Source organism: Apodemus sylvaticus, chromosome 6, assembly GCF_947179515.1.
Source record: "Apodemus sylvaticus chromosome 6, mApoSyl1.1, whole genome shotgun sequence".
Lineage (NCBI taxonomy): Eukaryota > Metazoa > Chordata > Mammalia > Rodentia > Muridae > Apodemus > Apodemus sylvaticus.
The window spans coordinates 89,444,299-89,464,285 of record NC_067477.1 but is presented as its reverse complement, the minus strand read 5'-3'; the positions used below and the strand labels follow the sequence as shown (position 1 = coordinate 89,464,285).

General features: G+C 37.5%; 1 protein-coding gene across 17 annotated transcripts in view; it reads right to left on the bottom strand.

Moving 5' to 3' along the window:
- Hdac9 (histone deacetylase 9) overlaps positions 1–19,987 on the bottom strand; it is an 858,974-nt gene that overhangs the window by 271,536 nt on the left and 567,451 nt on the right. For 13 of the 17 annotated variants that reach the window (XM_052185941.1, XM_052185944.1, XM_052185943.1 and 10 more), the window contains one exon: positions 4,204–4,230. The exons of the other annotated variants lie outside the window; for them this stretch is intronic. In XM_052185941.1, the coding sequence (XP_052041901.1) occupies positions 4,204–4,230 (27 nt within the window). The remainder of the gene's footprint in view (positions 1–4,203; positions 4,231–19,987) is intronic. 17 annotated transcript variants of the gene reach the window in all.

The following is a 19,987-nucleotide window of genomic DNA, read 5'->3' as shown; positions in this document are numbered from 1 at the left end:
TTTTGGGGACACCATCAAATGACCAAATGTCTGCAATACTGATATCTCTTAATGTGAGGGGAAAAAAGGACATAAAAATCTACTCAAAAATAATAGAGAATATTCTTTATTATAGGAAAAACCTGAATATCCAGATATAGGAAGTTTATAAAACCACTGATAGATAAGGCCAGAAACACTCTGACTTCAGTATGTTATATGTAAACTTCCAAAAGTACACATCAGAGAGAATTTCAAAATGTGAACAAAACTAGTACCAAGTCACACTTTAGCCCCAAACCCACGAGACTAACACATGATTGTTCATCAGAAGCCCCATAGGCAAGGATAACATGGAATTGTGTATCTACAGTTCTGAAAGAAACAGACTGCCAACTTTGATCATTTTGCCAAGTAAAGATATCAGAGTCAAAGGAAACATGAAAACCTTCCAATATGATCTAAAACTGTGATAATAAAGTTCATGAAACCACTAGACCATTCTTTCCAAAGATACTTAAGGAAGTCTTATCTCTAAAAGTAAAAGTAAACACCTTTACAAAAGTATGTAAATACATAGATTCCTGTATAATGTTATATTTATATAGATATAGAAAGGAAACAAACCAGTACACCATCAAACTCCAAAGATGAATATAAAAGAAAGATACAAACTAACTATATTTAAAATTCCTGGAAGGAAACAAATGAAATAGCAGGTTTCCACTCAAAAATTTCAGTAATACTTAACATAAATGGACTTAACTCTGCAATTTAAATGTATAGATTGAGTTGATTGTGTTGATATATGTCTGTAAATCCTGGGCCTAGGGAACAGGGAAGAAGATGATGAGTTCAAGGCCAGCGTTGACTATCTGCCTCAATTAAGAATCGGTCTCAAATAAACAACTACTATTGCCCCTCCCATGAAACAACAGCCACAAATGAAAACGATACTTGCCACATGAATTAAAAATATGACCCAACAATATGCTATCTACAAGAAATTAATCTCATCAAGAAAGATGACACTAGCAGACAGTAATTGCAAGGATGTGAAACAATATTTTAAAGAATAAATTACTAGCATAAGCAAGGAAAAGTTGTAGAGACACCTGACAAAACAAATTTTATTAGGCAGTGGCAGCATGCCTACAACAAGATTCAGTAATGAAACATTATGATTAATTCAAACTATAGATACAATAGACTCAACAAATATTTAGAGATTAACCCATCCAGAAGTTGCAGGATACATATTTTTTAATCAACACATGAAACTTCCTCTTGAATAGACCATATACAAGGTTGAAAAACAAGTCTTAACAAGAGTTAAAAAATAAAATCATATTATGTATCTCTTCTGATCCTTATGGAAGAAAACTAAAATTCAGCAAGAGATACTGTAGAAAGTATGAAAACACAAGACAGATGAAACATAATTTTGAATAATATTTGGGTTACTTGGGAAATCAGAAGGAAAACTAAAACATGTTTTGAAACAAATGTAACAATACCATTCACATGGATATAAAAAGCAGTACTATGAATGGTGGTTATGTAAATGATTATGTATTACAGAAACAAAATTGTAAAAACAGTATAAAGATGCACTTCAAGAACAGAAAACTACATCAAACTTAAAATTAGTAAAGGGGAAGAATTAATGCAAATTAGAGTAAAAACAAATAAATTAATATAAAGAATCATTAGTACGAGGAATTGTTACTGGTTTTGATAAGGAAATACTGATTAAATCCTTAGTGGAAGAAATCCAAATAAATAAAATAGAGGTGAAAAAGACAATGATTGCCATATTGTAAGTATTGCTGGGATTATTTTGAAAATCTAACACATTGGAAAAGGTAGATTAAATAGACAAAGTTCTGAATACATCAAAGTAATTGAAATTGAACCAAGAGAATATGGAAAGTTGGAACAATCCCATAACATGTAAAGTGATTGAATCATCGAAAAACAGCTTTATAGAACTCAGTAAAGTAGGAAAATACCATTCAGTATTAAAAAAAAAAAAGAAGCTTTTCTATATACCACTAGTACTTTAAGGAAGAGATTTTTATTGTTCAGCCTCCATGTGTATGTGGGCTTTCTGTCATAACGGCCACACATACAAAGGCCCAGAACTAGGAATGAAGTCAAATATGTAAGTGAAGGACTTCTGTAATAGCAACTACAAAGCAGCAATGGGACAAATGACAAAGATGGTATAGAGAAGCACAAAGGCATCCCTTTTTCTTAGATTGGGATGATTACCATTGTTAAGACATTTCTATCACGCCTAAGTCATCTACAGTCCCCATCAAGGCTCTAATGACATGTTTCACAGAAATACAAAAATTCATACAGAAGCAGAAAGACCTTAAATAGCCAATGCAGTCTTGAACAAAGCCCATCAAAGCTCGAGGCATCATAGTATTTGATTTCAATACATACAACAGAGTCCAAGAAACACAATACTGATATAAGAATAGACACAGGGTCAAAGGCACAAACGAGGAAATCCAGGAAAAAATAGAATTTCCATATGAAAAAGTTAAAACAGCCCTGATTCTCGTGGTTTACAAATATCAACTCAAAATCAACCAATATACCAAAAACTGAAGTTGTGAAAGCTTTAGCAGAAAATATACAAGGAGAAAAAACTTCCATTTATTGATACACAGAGTGACTTTCTAATAAGACAGCAAAAGTATAAGAAACAGAATCAAAACTAGAATTAAAACAAATTAAAAAGCCACTGCAATGAAATACAGTAAAAGTCATGATAGAACAATGTATAAAAGAATGTATAGAAGGAGAAAATATATCTCCATCTTTTCCTCTGATACAGGATTAGTATTCATTATATATACATAATTAAAATATTTAATTTCAAATATGTAAGTAAAATGGCCAAAAGATAATGTGTATATATGTATATATATATATATTATATACATATATATTTTATATATAATATGTATATATATATATATATATATACACATGCATATATATATATAATCCAACATAGTATTTTTATTGAGTATTTGGGAATCTTTCTAGTCCTTCCAGGCCAATCCCCCTTGAAATTTCCTCCCAGAAAAAAAAAGAAGAAGAAATCAAAAAATCAAGTTCATTAGGGTTGCCCATATACTCACTAGAGCATGGTCTAGTTTTCTTCAGCCCTTTGAAGAAAACTGAGTACTTCCACTCCCACTGCTGCTGGTCGCTATCAATTATGATGAGCTACACATTAGCTTCCCTATCACTATCTTTAAGAATTCTCTTTAATGAATTCCTGTCTAGACCAACTGGTTCTTTTCTGGGGTTGGAGCTGGGGGTTGAGGCTGTCTCAGAAGCCTTCTTTGTCTCTCATTCTCAACTCTGAATCTGCAGTCATGATATTATTGAAAAAAAAAGCTTCCTTGCCCTTTATAATCAGCAGGAACAGAGAACATGGACTTCCACAAGTTTTCTGGTGACAACATAGACCACAGACATCCACATGAATTTTGGCACTAGCCAGGACCATGAACTCCATGCCATCATGGTCTCCATTGGCAGTATAGATTGTGGACGCCATAGCATGGACACAATCATGGACTTTGATGGCAGCACAGACCAGGGACATCAACATGGCCTCTGGTAGAAACACAGACACCAACACAGGATATCAAATAGGCTATGGCAGCAACATGGCCCAAGGACATCAACATGGCTTTAAGAAGCAGGAAAGACCAACGACACGACACCCTCTTTTAGTAACATGACCACAGATATCAACATGGCCTCAGTTGGCATGAACTAAGGTTCATGTAACATGAACCTCCACATGAACTCCAGTGGCAGTACATACTATGAACACAGAGCATGGACCATGAGTACCATCATGGCTACTGGTTGCAGTAACAGACATAGACATCAACATGGCTTCAGATGGCAACATGGATGATGGACATCAACAAGGCTTCTTGTGGGAGCATAGACAATGGACATTTACATCACCTCTAGTACCAATAAAATAATGTTGTCATTAGCTATATTAGAGATTAAAATTAAAACTGCAGTGAGAGACCACCACACACCAGTTGGGCTAGTTAGAGAAAAATAATGCTGTGAGAATGTAGAGACAACAAAACTGAAAGGTTAGATGTGAATGTATTTAGTACAGTCATTGTGTACTACAAAGGATGGTGCCTGACAAGGTTCAGATAGACTTACCATAGGATCCAGCTGCAGAGTAGATACCTGAAAGAAATGAGGAGAGGTATGATCATGTTGACTGAAAGAATGTTCATAACAGCTAAGTTATGTGATTAGTTTAGGTGCTTATTTAAGTGATGAATGGGCATAAATGATATACAACAGAATAGTACTATCCAAAAGAATGTTGTTCTGCCATTTGCTGAGCAGTGGATGGAACTGGAGTAGCTATAGTGCTCTCTGAAGAAACAGAGGAGTAACTCTTCTTATCTATAAAACCGAAAGAACAAGTGAAAACACTGCAGACATCAGCTATCATCAAGGTTAAAAGCTTTTCTGCTTTAAAAGATACTATCAAGTAAGGGAAGTGATAACCCAAAAATCAGAAACAATATGCAAATCATATGACACTTCAGTCCTATCTAGAATGTAGAATAGACTTACAGCATTAGAGGGTTGCTGGAAAGTGATCCAATTTAAACATGAGAGAACTTTAAAAGAAAATATTCTGTTTTACAGATGTACACAAGAAAAGATGCTCAACATTAATGGGCACTAGACCTTTCTAAAGTAAAACCCCGACAGGATGAAGGTAAACATGAAGTAGAGGGGTAAAAACATAAAAGCAAACACTGAGCAAAACTGAGCGTAGACAATGGACATTTACATCACCTCCAGTACCAATAAAATAATGTTGTCATTCATGAGTAGCACAGTGAAATTTTCCTATATTGACTAAGCAAGTAGTTACATAGGATGTTGACTGTGCTAAAACAAGTAGGTTGTTTACAGAAACTCAAGAATTGTACAATGTGAATTTGTGTTAGGTACAGTACAAGAAAGTTTCTCTACCAATACCTTAAAATGTATTTTAAAATGTTTCCTTTTCATCTCATTTTGGTTTACTCCTATTTTGTATAGCTAGTAGTATGTCTTTATAATCTTTATAGTTCATAAATATCAATTTCTGTGCTTAAACACACACACACACACACACATATATATATATATATACATATATATATATATATACAACTATGTAATTACATATAAAAGTTGTAAAACATATTTGCTGCACTAAAAAAATGCATGTTAGTTGAAAAACAAAATATTCCTTTGGTGTGATGTATAAACCCATTTCCCCTAATATGTTAGGGTTTCTATTTCTGTGGTAAAAACACCATAACCAAAAGCAACTCATGGAGGTAAAGATTTTATCTTAGAATTCTCAGGTTATAGTCCATCATGGAGGGAAGTCAGGGTAGGAACTTAAGATAGGAACCTGGAGCTAATAACAGATGCAGAAGCCATGGAGGAAACCTGCTTACAGGTGAGCAGGGCTCTCCCATAGCAATTAACAGTCAAGGAAATGCACTACAGGCTTGCCCATAGGTGAATTTAGTGTGGGCATTTTCTAGTTGAGGTTCCAGTTTTCCTGAAACACTCTAACTTGTGTCAAGTTGACATAAAACGAGGTAGCATACCTACGCCCAGATGGAAAGTACCACTGCAGAACACCGCAGGATTGTGTGTCCCAGTTGGCATGTATGGCACACAGTGCAAGGGGCACTGACCAGCATGTGGTGAGCACCATTCAGAGTGTGGTCATGACATTCTGCCAACTTCCTGCAAGTGCTGAGCTGTGGCCCTTATGGCAGAGGTCAGACAGAGGTGAATGAAATAGTCCTAGTCCCATTGTAAGCTCATGATTTAACTAAAGTAACTGCTCTCCGTTAGTGCTTGTTTCAAATGTGTGTCTTTGTCTAGCATGTTTCCTATGACAACAAAGAGGACACAGTTATGGATACACACACACACACACACACACACACACACACACACACACAGGCCAGAAGTGAAGTTTTGTATATCCAATACCCTCATGTTGAAATCACCCAGAATCTACGGAATCTTTAGTGGACAACTCACAAGGCAAGTTCATGGGCTAGAGAACATTCCAGAGCTCCCAGCTACAGCATCTCCACAGGATCCTTGGGAAATGGGTTCAGCAGTGGTCAGTGTTTTTAAGGATGCACAGAATGGTAATGAGTGGCATCCTAGCAGTACAATAGGCCTGTTGTGAGCTGAAACCTAGCTAACCACAGTAGGCCTCCATACAATAGAGTCAGTATAATTTACTACCAGTCACACCTAGTTCATAAGCAACTACCTCACACTCATAAGTATGTCTAGATAAAAGAGTTAGGTGGGGGAAATATGTTTAATTTGTTTTTCATTATTCATTTATAACCCTGTAAGGGTAGTTGGTTTAGAAATGTTTAGATCCAACACTTTGGAAGCCTCTTGGAAAATGACCTTGTTCAATCAAGGGAAGCTTCCCGACACTACTACACACAAAAGAAACCACAGTCAAACGTTGAAATTAAGTAAGTGAGTAGTCCACAATGAATAGTTTCTATCACAATAGCAGAGGGTATTTTTTTTAAAATCCAAGTTATAATTTTTCTCTTTCAATTGTTTTTCAGTTCTATGTTTTTATAGTTGCCTGTAGAAAAAAAAATGTTCAAGAAAGACTGAAGTTATTTTAATTATGTAACAGCCCAGAGGAAGATGAAATTGTACAATGGCCTAGACGAACATCTTCTGTCTGGTCAGTAGCCAATGGACGGGCAAGGCTGAACAATGGAACTGGCCTAGAAATAATGGCTTGGAGATAAAGGGAAAAGCAAAGTCTGCCTTGAGGATGATGAATCTCCGGAGTGTTTCCTTTATTCCTCCCTTAAATAATTGGAGTCCAGATATAAAATAAATCATAATGAGAGAGAAGACAAGCAATATAAATCATGGCTTTTGGGGACACATGGGTTGGATAGATTTATATTGAATACATCTTCACAGCCTAGGATTTCTGGAAGAATTCTAGTGGATTTAAACTCCTGAATTGTATGCAAATTATGAGAGCGTACACCAGTGAATTCTCTTAGTAGAGAGTACAGAATTTTCATCACAGAAATAATTAATTTTAAAGGCAATATCATGACTTAAAGTTCTAATAAAAATTGAGTAAGTGGCTATAATAACAAGCCACTGATTACAACTTTTAGTTTTGTCTGTTGATCTAACAGTTTTGAGGCAGATAGTATCTTGTACTAGAATTTTTTTTGGAAGAATTGGGCGTTTAGACATACAGTTGGGTCAAAAGAGAAGAATTAATACTTCCATAACTTTACAGTCTGAGAAAGCATTTGATTGAACACAACTTAGGAGGCTCATCTATGTTTTATCACTGGTAAATACTACTATTTGTGTACAATTTACCAAACACGAGAAACTCAAAAATATATTTGCCTCTTATTATGATTTATACTTTCTCCCACAGCACATGCACGTGAAGGCAGTGCATCTCCCTTCTCTTGTTAGCGATCTATAAACCACTTGCAGACAGCACACACTGGAATGTTAGACTCACACCTACATCAAATAGAATATTGTCTGGCTTACATGTACTCTGCCATCTTTTGAGAAGGGAGCAATACCTTCATAAAATCGACAGCTTTTTCAGAAAGCACCATGCTTATTTCACAAGATAGTATGAGTAACATAGAGTTGTCAATTCACGTTGTATGTGAAAATTGCTTGTCTCTTTCACACTTAGATATTGGAGAAAAATACTCTGATGCATTAGTTAACATGAAAGTAGCCATATATCTCAAAACACTTCTTCATTTGAAAGGAAGTCTTTATTAACTATTTGCTCAAATTTAAATGTCTCAGGGTAAAAAGTTTGTAATTTGAAAAAAAAATTATCGATATTGTTTGAATTTAGTGGGATTAATTGGATGACCCAATTTCTACACTATGGATCTATTTTAGGTGCTAGGCAATAACGCTAGTGAACGAAGCAGACACATTGCTCCTCTGTAGGAGTTAACAGTTCAGTCTGGAAGATGAATGTTCCATGAGAACAAATGAGCAAGTACAGGGTAGGGAGGCAGACTGGTGTAATTTAAAAGTCATCATGGAAAGCTCCGAGGAGGAAGAAGACTATGATGGAGAAATATGAGGCAGAAGATAAGGATGAGGATCTGGATTATCAATGCCGAGGAGAGATGCTCCTGCAGAGGACAGCACACAGAGGCTCTCGGAGTCCTGGCATCCCACGTGGCACAGAATGCTTGAAGGTCACTCGGCAACGCCAAGGCTCCTGCTGGCCAGACTCCTTCTTATCTCTCACTTCCTGTGGAATAAACCTAACCTGAGTGCCGAGAACAGCTTCCAGGAGTTAGGGTCTGGAGTCTGGTTATTACAAGAAGTGGACAAGAACAGACCTGTCATTTGAACCAATCGTGTTAGTAGAATAGTAAGCCACGCTGTGGAGCCATAATTTGTATTTGCTAGGTATTCTTCAGAGAATAGTGGCTTTCATGTAAAAAGACATATCTGAAAAGCACTGTTATTTAAACTTGAGAAAAAGTCTTTCTGTTTCCATATAGAATGATAAATACATCAGTAATAATATATTCTTCTTAATGATATAAATGATACCAAACTATTGTGCTAAAGCACAGTTTAAATCAAGTACAGGCAATATCAATCTTAAGTGTACAAATTCTGCTGTTCATAACCATCGATATCCTTTTTCCCCCATTTCACTCTACCTTTACAAGTTACATAGGGGTTACTACCCAACGGTTTAGCACTGTAGGCAGATGTTGCCAAGCCAAACTGACATCTATGTCAAGGGATTGGAGTTGTGGCATAAGGCTTCGCTTCAAGTGCTTTACCTCTTGAGCCAGCTTTCTTGCCCTTGGATAGGAGTCTGACCTCTCATCTTGACAGAAAGAGAATTCACTGGCATGTTTGAAACAGTCAAAGAGCCTGGCTACATTTACATTTCAGTAGGGATTAGTGTGCCTCAGGTTAGTTGAATTAGGATTAGAAAACCAGTTGTATGTAAAAGTGACCAGTGAACTAACTGGTCAGGGCCATTCTCCCTCCACTAAACCACGTGGTCACTACAACCACTGAGGAGTGATACAGTTATGTAGGAGTGGGATGATGGTAGGTTTATTGCTAAAGGAGAAAAGAGGAATTCTTATGAGTTATAAAGGAAGAGATGGGAAAAGCTAAAGAATAAAGAACAGTAAAGAAGCCTGTCCTCTGTGAAGGCCCAATGGACCATCAAACACATCATGCCCTTGGACATAATGTGGAAGAGCTGTTTGGGTGCTCTGTTTGCTTTTAATAAAAAATTAAGCACATGTGCTGTTCTTTTGGCAAAATGGAGCAGAACATGAAGGAGGCCATCATTTTTATTTTTACTGTTAGAAAATATCTGTGTGAGAGAAAGCCCAGGGCTGCTTGTCACTTAGGGATATAGCATTCTGAGAACCTGGGAGGTGTCCCACATGGCTCAGGCCCACTGAGCCCCAGTTGCTGGTGGCTCTCTAGTGGGATCAAATTTATTCTGCATATATTAGACGTCTTTAGAGAATATTCAACAGTAGCCAAGGGCACTGAACCAGCCTCTCATTCTTCCTTACTGCAAGGGAACATTGTGAAAACAGAAGATGGGCAATCAGCTCTAACACAGACTCATGTGTGAGCACCACAAACTGTTGGGGTTGGGGATAAAGCCAGAGAGTCAGGGAGATGGTGGGGAGACTCTCCAGTCAGCCAGGTGATACAGAAGAGGGGCACAGGAGACTTAGGAGAAGGAATCAGCTTTTCCCAAGGAATGGAAGTGCTTCCCATGGGGGCAGTGAAGAGCTAGGACATTGAGAAGTAAGGCATGTGTTTTCCCTAACCTGAGGTGCTTGACGTTCTGAATTTGCAGATTTCCCAAAACTGTACATATGGCACAGACTTTTTTTTTTTTTTTGGTCAAAACTCAGATAAGTCAATCCATTAAAAATATTTAACATAGTGTGAGATACATACTAAATGCTCAGACATATTATCACTATTCTTAAACCTTTCAAGCGAAAACAAAATATTATATTTAGGAAGTCTTGCTATTACTCAAAACTTTGAAATTCAGTATAAAACTTAGGGTCGTTACTTTAAAATTCACATTTATTTGCATTTGTGAATGTGCACATATGTACAATGGTAATCTTTATGTCTGACTGGTAAAACAATCAGTACATCCATTGCATGGGATTTCCCTTCTTCCCTGTGCACCTTGTTGTGTACATTCATCTGTGTTCCTGGGTAGAGGCGGAACATGTGAGATTCTGCTTTGCGTATCTTACTGATGGGCCGTTGATACAATGTAAACTCTGAGATGTGAATGTCAGCTGTCCACTATGAGAACAGACTTTTAACAGAAACTCAGTCCCAAGGATGCTGGATGCTGATGAAATGATAGCTTGACTATTCTCTTTGGACTTACACTACACACACATGATCATTTTTATTAGGATGTACAAATGTATATATAATATGTGCGTGTATAAATCTATGTGTATGCTTGTATGTGTTTTATATGCATAATATCAGCATATTAGTTTGTTGAATTAAGGTTATAAATTAACAATTAAGATTTTTTTAAACAACTGAATTACCATAGAAGCAATGGAAAATAAAACATATACAATTTGGTCACAGATCTTCAAAATAATTACTTTCCAGCGCTTCTATGTCTACTTAGGTCCTGGGAGAACCTTTATTTAAATCTTGGGAGAGGGTAAGGCATAGAATCAAATGGTAAAATGTTCCCATATGCTTTTAGACAATCTTTAAATTCATGTACATTTGATTCTGGTCTCATAAAGGGGAGGTTTGTTACAGTTTGGTAACTAATTTACACAAAAATATATTGTATCATTTAATCAACATATGCTCAACATTCAAATTAAATGATGATACTTGAGCTTTAACCCAATATAATGTTAGGAAATGTTAATATTGGTTATAAAAATGCTAGTTGAATAAATATTAAAGTTTCTCTGTCACTCGGAAAACTAAGTCTCAAATGGGAAAACAGCTTGTCTATATAGTGAGCAGTTCACCATCTCAGAAACAACAAGGTCCAGCATCAGTTAGCTTGTTTACAAGTTTGTTTAATACCCACAGTGTTTCTAAACCACATACTACAGATCCCTTTGTATCTCTGGCAACCTAAGCAAAATCTAAGGATTCTCAAACTGTTTTTATAGAGTGATATAGTATTTGACTGTAAGCTAGGCTCATTCTTCTGAATATGTAAATTATTTCTATAGTACTTATGAAATCTAATATGGAAAGAGTTATGATATCATAGTCCTTGTGTAATAGTGTTAAGAAATTGTTTATTCATGTTCATTACAGATGCAATTATCTTTAATACTTTTGATTGGATGTTGTTTAAATGCATAGTGAGAAATCCAAGGATTTGGAAGGTTGAAAATTTATATAGAGAATATGCTTATTGCTATATTTGTATAATGAGATACAAAAATAAGATAAAGTAAAAATACATGCATGACTAGAGCCTTATTGTTATCTGGTGACCATACTAATGAGGGAATTCTGGGAGGACACCAACTGCCTCTCTCAGCAATGTACTCGGCACTGTCCCCTCACTAGGATCTTACCCACGAGCACCCTTCACAAAGTAGACCACACAGTCATGAATCTGTACTCTTGTCTGCCATGCTTGGGTTGTAGACCTAATATGACTTCCGTTCTCTAAGCAAGCTCTGGCTTGTTTGAGTTTCTTCCAGGATACACCCAATATTTTTGTGAGGCATGAAAATAATGTTTCTGCAGTTTCTTGGGCAGAGGGCTCTCATGACCAGTTGTGCTGCATCTGTAAAATCTACAGCCTTAGGATTACCTTCACTATTTCCTCTGCCTATTTTTAAACTAATATTAAAACATGCTGGTAAAAAGAAACCCATAAGGCTGCAGGAATGTATGCCTTTCATTTAAAATTCAGTCTCTAGCCTCAGCTGGCCTTTCAAGGCAGTTAGGCTATCATGTGTCCCTGGTCCCTTTCCTCCATCTTTCTCCTTAACAGCCTTTCCACATTGCATCATTGTCTATAAACCCTTAACCCCACTCAGCAAATGACCTCACCTTCTACTTCACAAAGGAAATAGGGGCCAACTGACAGCAACTCCCTCAACTTCCTGCCGTCTCCTTTATGCTCTTATCAGCAACCACATCCATCCTTACCTCTTGTTCTCATTTTTCACTTGAAGTGATCTCTCTCTTCTTAGTCATCACTAATCCTACCACCTGTGATCTGGATCCCATCCCTCCTACTTCCCAAGGGAGGTGCTTCATCAATCATATTTGCTCCTGTATCCTCAGCCTCATGTGGTACAGCAGCTCCCTCCCTGAACATGCAAGAATGTTCTCATTTCTTCCAACTCAAATATACACACAGCTGCATGTGCACATGCACACTTAAATGCACACACACACATGCACACACATAGACGTACTCATGCACACATATGCACACATATACAAACACATGCACACATATGTGCACATATAGACACACACATACACACATATGCACACACAAATGCACACACACATGCTCACAAACATATACAGATGCACATATACACACACATGCACACTCATACAAACTCACTCATATAGACACACACAGCTTTCCTTTCCATGTGTTCACTTCAAGTTCTTGTGAAACTTTGTTGTTCTTTCTCAGATAAACTTCTTAAATCCTTTTCTTCTTATTTAAAAGATAATGTGTTCTCATTTTAGAACATGAGTTTAATTTTCAAGGAAAAGAGGAGCAGATTTACATAATATCAGTGTCATAAGAATGACAATTGTTAACAGTATGTGTGTTTGTGTTTTAATTTGTGTCTTTACAAAAAACATGGTGTATCTTACTGAAAAAGTGTGTGTAACTTGGATTTTTTTTATGTAATAGAAACTAATATTTTGTAGCCATTAATACATGATTGCTATTTTTTCAATATTTTTATTAGTTAATATTTCAATATATTTGTAAAATTTAAATACTTCACTAAACTTTCAGGCTTTCTTATTGATTCTTCTCTATAAACAATTATCAGCATGTTTCCTGAAGTTAATTCCATATGTTACCTCCCATTTTCTTCCCTGCCCAGGACAGCACAGCTTCTAGTGCTTCTAAGAGCATCTACACTTCAGCTTTCTCTAATTAAAGTTAGCAGTGATCCCATAAAAGCTTCGGCTCAGTCTCTTCGGTTTGTTTTGTCCTATGAAACTTGTTTGTTTTATCTTATTTTATTTTATTATTCCTTAGACGCTTGTTTTGTAGAGAGGCAGGTATGGATCAGACAGGAGGGCATGTAAGGAGGAACTGGGGAGAGCTAGAGGAAGGAGAACTGTAACCAGAATACGTTGTGTGGGAAAAAAAAATCTATTTTCAATAAAAGTGAAAACAAAGTTTCCAGTGACCTCTTTCCCAAGACTAAAGGTGCTCGCTCTCCTGTGTCTGTCTAGCTCACGCTCCCCAGATATTTGGCATGTCTGGTGATTCCCAAAGCCACGTTTCTGTCGTCTAGGTTCTCCTTCTTAGCCCCTCTGTCAGCTTTTCCTCCCAGGCTTAGCGCTGTCAGAAGCTCCCCTCCAGCTCCACCGTCACTCTGCCTGGGCATTATTTTTGTGCTTTTTTTCCTTCTGGGTAACAAAATCTCATGTTTTACTCACATCCTGCTGGTTCCCAAGCTGCCTACTCAGCTGTATGAGCTGCTCCCAGGGGCTTCTCTGCCTGTCAGTCAAGAGTATGAATTGTTTTCCTTGTGTAACTCAGCATAGCATCCTCTATCTCCTCTGTCATGGCCTGGCCCTCTGTTAACTGATTGCTGACTTGATCTTATTACTCCAGATTTTCTGCCTTAGCACTGTTCATATTCTAAACTAATTCTCTGTATTATACTGTATTACAGAATGCATAGCAGCATCCCTCACCAGTACCCACTAGATGCCAGTAGCAACCCACCCAGTGTGATAATCGAAGGTGTCTCAGACTATTCCTAAATGTTCCCTGGGGACAAAGTCTTCTTATGTTAAAAACGACCTTGTTAAATGTGAGTTTTGCCTGGGTAGGGTCTGTGTTTTCATGGCTTCTGTCCAGCATTCAGTCTTCTATATTGCAATAAGTTACTGCGAATAAGTAAGTGGGCAAACATAAAGTAAACTTAAAACTTTTTCAGAATGTTTATGTGTTCAGATTTTACTGTGAACTGTTAGTCTGAAACAGTGTCTCCCTACTCTATGTAGACCTCCTGCCTCTCCTCCTAAATGCTGGAATTACAGATTCTGGCCAACTTAAGCTCATCTATTACTTGGAGGTCTGTGATAGACAGGAGGTTGTTAACATAAGAGAGGGTGTGAACTCAATCAGGCGAGCACACAGCATGCTTGGAAACTTATTTAGGCAAATGAAATATTTACTGTGGTAATATGGAAATTGCATCTCAAGGAAAGGAAACTACAAATTAAAAACTTTCTGAAGACATAGATGATTTATCACAGGCAAACAAATGATCCAGATATTCTGATAATGAGAGAGCTGGCTTGCATCATCCAGAAATACTAGAGAAAGAGTTTCTAATGGAGGTCAAACTCTAACACGTTGCTCCTAATGCTGTGACCCTTTAATACAGTACCTCATGTTGTGGTGAGATCCCCCAACCATAAAATTATTTTGTTGCTACTTCAAAACTGTAAGTTTCCTACTGTTGTGAACTGTAATATAAACATCTGCATTTTCTGATGGTCTTAGGTGACCCCTGTGAAAGGGTCACTTAACCTCCCAAAGTGTCAAATGTTGAGAAACAATGCTCTAAGTGTTCAGTTATGCAAGACAACCTATAAATTGATGACATAATTCCTCCCAGTTTTAACATGACTTCAGCTACTGAGGATGGCCATATTTTGTTCCAACAAAATGCACTGCAGCATATAACGGACTAAAGTATTTTCATTAGTTAAATTCTGTTTGTGTGCATGGACCAAATAATCCTTGGCTTATATGTATTCAGATGATCACCAGAGATAACATGCACACACTTAAATGAGCAGTGGGTGGATGGAATCAGGTTGACTGGGATGGGGGTCAGGCTTTTATACCACAAGTGACATCCGACTGTGTCTAGGGATATGTTTATTGTCCACACAGATGGGATCTAGGCAAAGTCTGTTACTGTGATCTCATAGGCAGAGGGCAGGGGTACTGCTGATATACTACCATACACAGGATAGCTTCACAAGGTTATTAATGGGCTGACATTTTGGAATGCCAATAGAGGCAAGGTTGGGCAACTCTCTAACCCATGTTTATAGATCCACAGTACAAATCAGTGTGTTAAAAGATCCCAATGCCCCTGGTTCAATCAATCAACCTCCATTAAGTATCTTTAAACACAACATCTCCCTGGATAGTTTTATCATCAACCTTGATAACATATTAAATATACTAGAAAGACAAGAAAAAAATAATGAACACATTAAAAATAACCTATGTGTCTCTTTTTATTGTTTAATATGACTACTAGAAATTTAAAATCACATATTTGGCTTACATATTTCAATTGGACATTTCATATCATAAAACAAAGTATTTCATTGCCTAATCTCCTATGAAATAATATCCCTTTTACCCTCTAGCCTTTGGTATTATATGATTTTCCTTTCTATATTAATTATTAGAGTCAAGTTTAACTTTTCATCAAGAAATGTGTATTTTAAGCAAATCCTCCACTTTTTCCTTACTTCAAATCCTTTGTGTTTGTGGCAGGACAGGGCACAACCTTGTCTCTTTCCTCTACCCACTGAGTCATGGGAATATAGGCAGTGATGTCACATTCAGCTCTACAATTCATATCGTCACAATATTGGGCACTGAAAGGAATGGGCTATCAAAGTTAAAGCAGACAAGTATGGAGTATGCCACCTGAAAATGCCCATTGGCTACTTGTGGGCTGGCTCATCAATGTGGATGTTTCTGCCAGTTGAGAGAACTTCAGACATACAAATTGAGTTAACTAGTTAGAAACAGTTCTTATGGTCTGGAGAGGAACAGGAAGAATACAGGAGGCACACAAGGAGACTTCCACTTCCAGCTTACCTCAGCAAATACAGCCTTGGATCAATGAACTGTGGAGGAAGAAGTGGGTGCAATGGGACACTTCTGTGTTTCCCCTGATTGTTGTAGACAGGGTACCTAGGCATCACTTGGTCCTGGTCACAGGAAGTACAGTGACCTGGGCATCACTGGGTCCTGACCATAGCTAGTGTAGTGACCTAGGCATCACCGGGTCCTGGACACACCAAGTGCACTGACCTGGCAATCACTGGGTCCTAGCCACAGCCAGTGCAGTGACCAGGGTGTCATGGGTCCTAGCCACAACCAGTGCAGTGACCAGGGTGTCACTGGGTCCTGGCCACAGCATGGGTACTGTTGTACCTCTGAGGCATGGCAGATGACATTAGGATAGTGAAGCAGGGATGATGTCTGTGTTACATCTTTGTTCTCCATCTCCCCTCCTCTTCCAGCCCTGGAGTGGCAGGAATGACACATTCCTAAGGCAGGACAAGGTCAGGGCTTGGCCTAGGACCCAGTTTGGGAGCAAACAAAAGGAAGTGGCTAAAATTAGTAAGGGACTGAATGTGTGCTTGTGTTGTAGAGAAACGGGAGAAGGAGAGCAGCCCAGAGCACACTGGCTTTGTTCTTCGGAAGCAGGAATGTGCCATGCCTGTGGCACAAGAGGACAGGACTTGGGACTCATCCCTGTTTCCTTCCCTTTGTTTGATCTCTCTCCATTTTTTTCTTCAACTATTCTAATTAGAAATAATTTGTAAATATGCTATAATAGTTGATGAATTCAGCCACTAAATCTAATGGGCAATATTAAAAGAGATCTGTAAACATCTTGGTTTGTGTCCTATATAAAAATGCAGAGGAAGGAGACAGAAACACAAATTAGTTTCTCAGTTACAGATCTCTGTTTCCTTCAAGGTTGGTTTTAATGTGTCCATGTGGAAATATAGCAACCAGATTTACCCACATGGATACTTTTGATGTGTTTAATTTAATTCTAAACATTAATTATCTGGAGGAACTGTGCTTTCTGATACATGAGCATCCAGAACGATTGGGTAGAAATAGGAAGTTAGGGACATAATTTCATTACAGTTTTGCAAAACTCCGTAATACTTTAAAATTGTGGTTTCCTCTGAGCTCCTGTTCAGAAATTAAACATAAAGTATTGGCTTATGCAAAATAAAACACTAGAAAAATAAAAATTGTGTTTCCTTTTCTAAAGAAAAAAAAGTTTAATCTTATCATTTTCTCTTTGATTCATTGGAGAATCCGAGGAAAAAATACAATGACAGAGATTTCAAAGAAGAGATTGTTGAAATAGATATTGTTTGCCATAAAGCACTTAGCATTGTCCTAGATTCTTATTGCATCAAAATGGAGTGAATTTAGGTCCAGACGATAAGTGTGGAAATGAAATATCTGTCATTGAAGAGGCAAAAGCCCGGGTTTCTTATGGGATGTGAGAACTATAGGAAGCAGGTCTCTAGCAGGAGGAGCTCACCTACCAAGCAGTGGCAGATGTTAGGCCACACTTTACCTATGCTAAGGCAGAACAAGAGTTTTGGTTCTAAAGAATAAAAAACTAGGCAGAGATCTTTGATAAACCAGGATGAAATGTGACTTCTAGCTGCCCTTGACTCTGACAGGTTTCCTGGCTGCCACTCCGCACATGGGTACATTATGCAGACAGACCCTCTCTCCTAATTAGCTGTTCCCTGTATTCTCCCTGGATATCATTTGGGTCATCCAAATATGTTTCTTATTTTGATCTACTGACAAATTAAGCCATGTAATGTTTAGTGAAAATTCAAATTAATTCTGGAGTTGGTAAATTCTCATGGGCTCTAGCCTCAGACTGCAACATTGGGACAGTCACACACAGTCACCTCTTCACTTGTTATTCCTGGAGGTGCTACCATTATGGCTGATTAGGGTTTTTGGGGGGGAATCAAAATAATCACTCTGAGCAAACTAATCTAGTCATCAAAATTCAGGGAAATGTACTAGGTCTCCAAAAAGACAGACATGAAAATAGGAGAGAAGAAAGCCTTAGAGAGATAAGTCTGACACTTGGTGCATCCACATTCTGCTCTTTTTTTTAATAGGACAGCAGTCTGGAGAGCAACCTAGGCAACATTCTGATTCTTCCTCGGCTGCCTAAGGTTGCCTAATACATTTGTAGTGGTTAATTCTAATGGTAAGAAAATGAATGGACGGGGAGAAGGTTGCAACTAACACCTATTGAAACTCCTCATTGGCATGGCCACCTCAATTTAACCTATGGGGTTAATACACAAATACAGAAAATTGGAGATTTCCCCCGAAGGTTTTAAGCCATTCCTGCCTCCAATATGCATGCTCCTTCCTACCCACTTTTCCTCATGAATTTGTGGAAAATCACACTTCCAGAGCACTGAATATAAATGAAATTGTAGAATGTCTTTGAAAAGTCAAAAGATATTCCTTAGGCTCCAATACTGACAAAGCCTTATGTCCATAAACTACCCCAAGTCCTATATCCCTATGATGATAAGATCATTATCTTTGATTTTGGTTAAATCTATAATTTTGAAATAGTAAAAGCATAAGTTAAATATATCATATTAGAAAACTAAGAACTAAAAAAATCCTTAATAGACCAACCTCATCTGAAAACATAAATCAGTTCTGTCTTGTTTGGTTAAATCCTTGCTACTTAACCTTTGGTTAAGGTGTGATAAATTGTTTTTGTTTTAATTATATGATATGCAACATGGAAGTGTGCAAACAGGACTCATGCACATAAGAACCTATATAGACTATGGCAGTATATATAGGACTATATATGTTCCAACCTGTTGGAGTCCCAGTGCTGAGACAGGGAAGTGGAGGCTGGGTCTCACTCTTAACCAAGAAGCTACTTGCAATCGATCCATGCTGGCAAAGGGTAAAGCAGTGTTCTCCAGCAAAATGTTACTTTATATAACAACCATACTCCAAATCAGGCCTATGTCCAGGAGTGTTTGGCCAACACCAAACTAACACCATAGTATTTTGTGGGATTTTATTTCACTTTTTTGTTTTTTGGTCTTGTTGGTTTTTATTTTATTTGTTTGATTTTTTTCTTTTCTTTTCCTTTGAGAGAGAGAAAGAGAGAGGGGGAGAACATGACATCGGGGGAATGAGAGGATGGTAGACAGTATTGAGAAATAGTGGTATGAAAACCATGATCAAGATATAGTGCATGAAAAATTATTTTTCAAAAGATGTTGTTTTTTTAGTTTTCCAGATATTATTTGTGCAAAGAATTTGTATGCATTATCCTGCTAAATATCTCAGAGGATTTGGGGTGATGGCCAGAACTGTGGGGAAGTCTAACTGTCTCAGTTGGGTTTTTTTTTTGTGTGTGTGTGTGTGTGTGTGTGTGTGTGTGTGTGTGTGTGTGTGTGTGCTTTGTTTTCAGCTAAAGAAAGGAATAACACTGTGCCCAATTTGGTTCATGTACAAATTTCATAAATATATTCACATTTATTAATCCTAATATTGACTCAAAAAACAACATAAAATAAATTGTTTAATCACAATTTGATATGGCTGTCTGTATAACTGAACTGCATTTTAGAAACTAGGCAGACAGTGATAGTATAATGTAACAAGAAGACCCCGTTTGGCCACACCTTACTTAACTAATCATCTCATATCGAACCTTTGAGCCAGGAAAGTAATCTTAACCATTAGGATAGTAATAGCTGGAGAGATGGAGGCAGACAATGGGAAGCACGCAAGACAATGGGAACGATTGTGTTT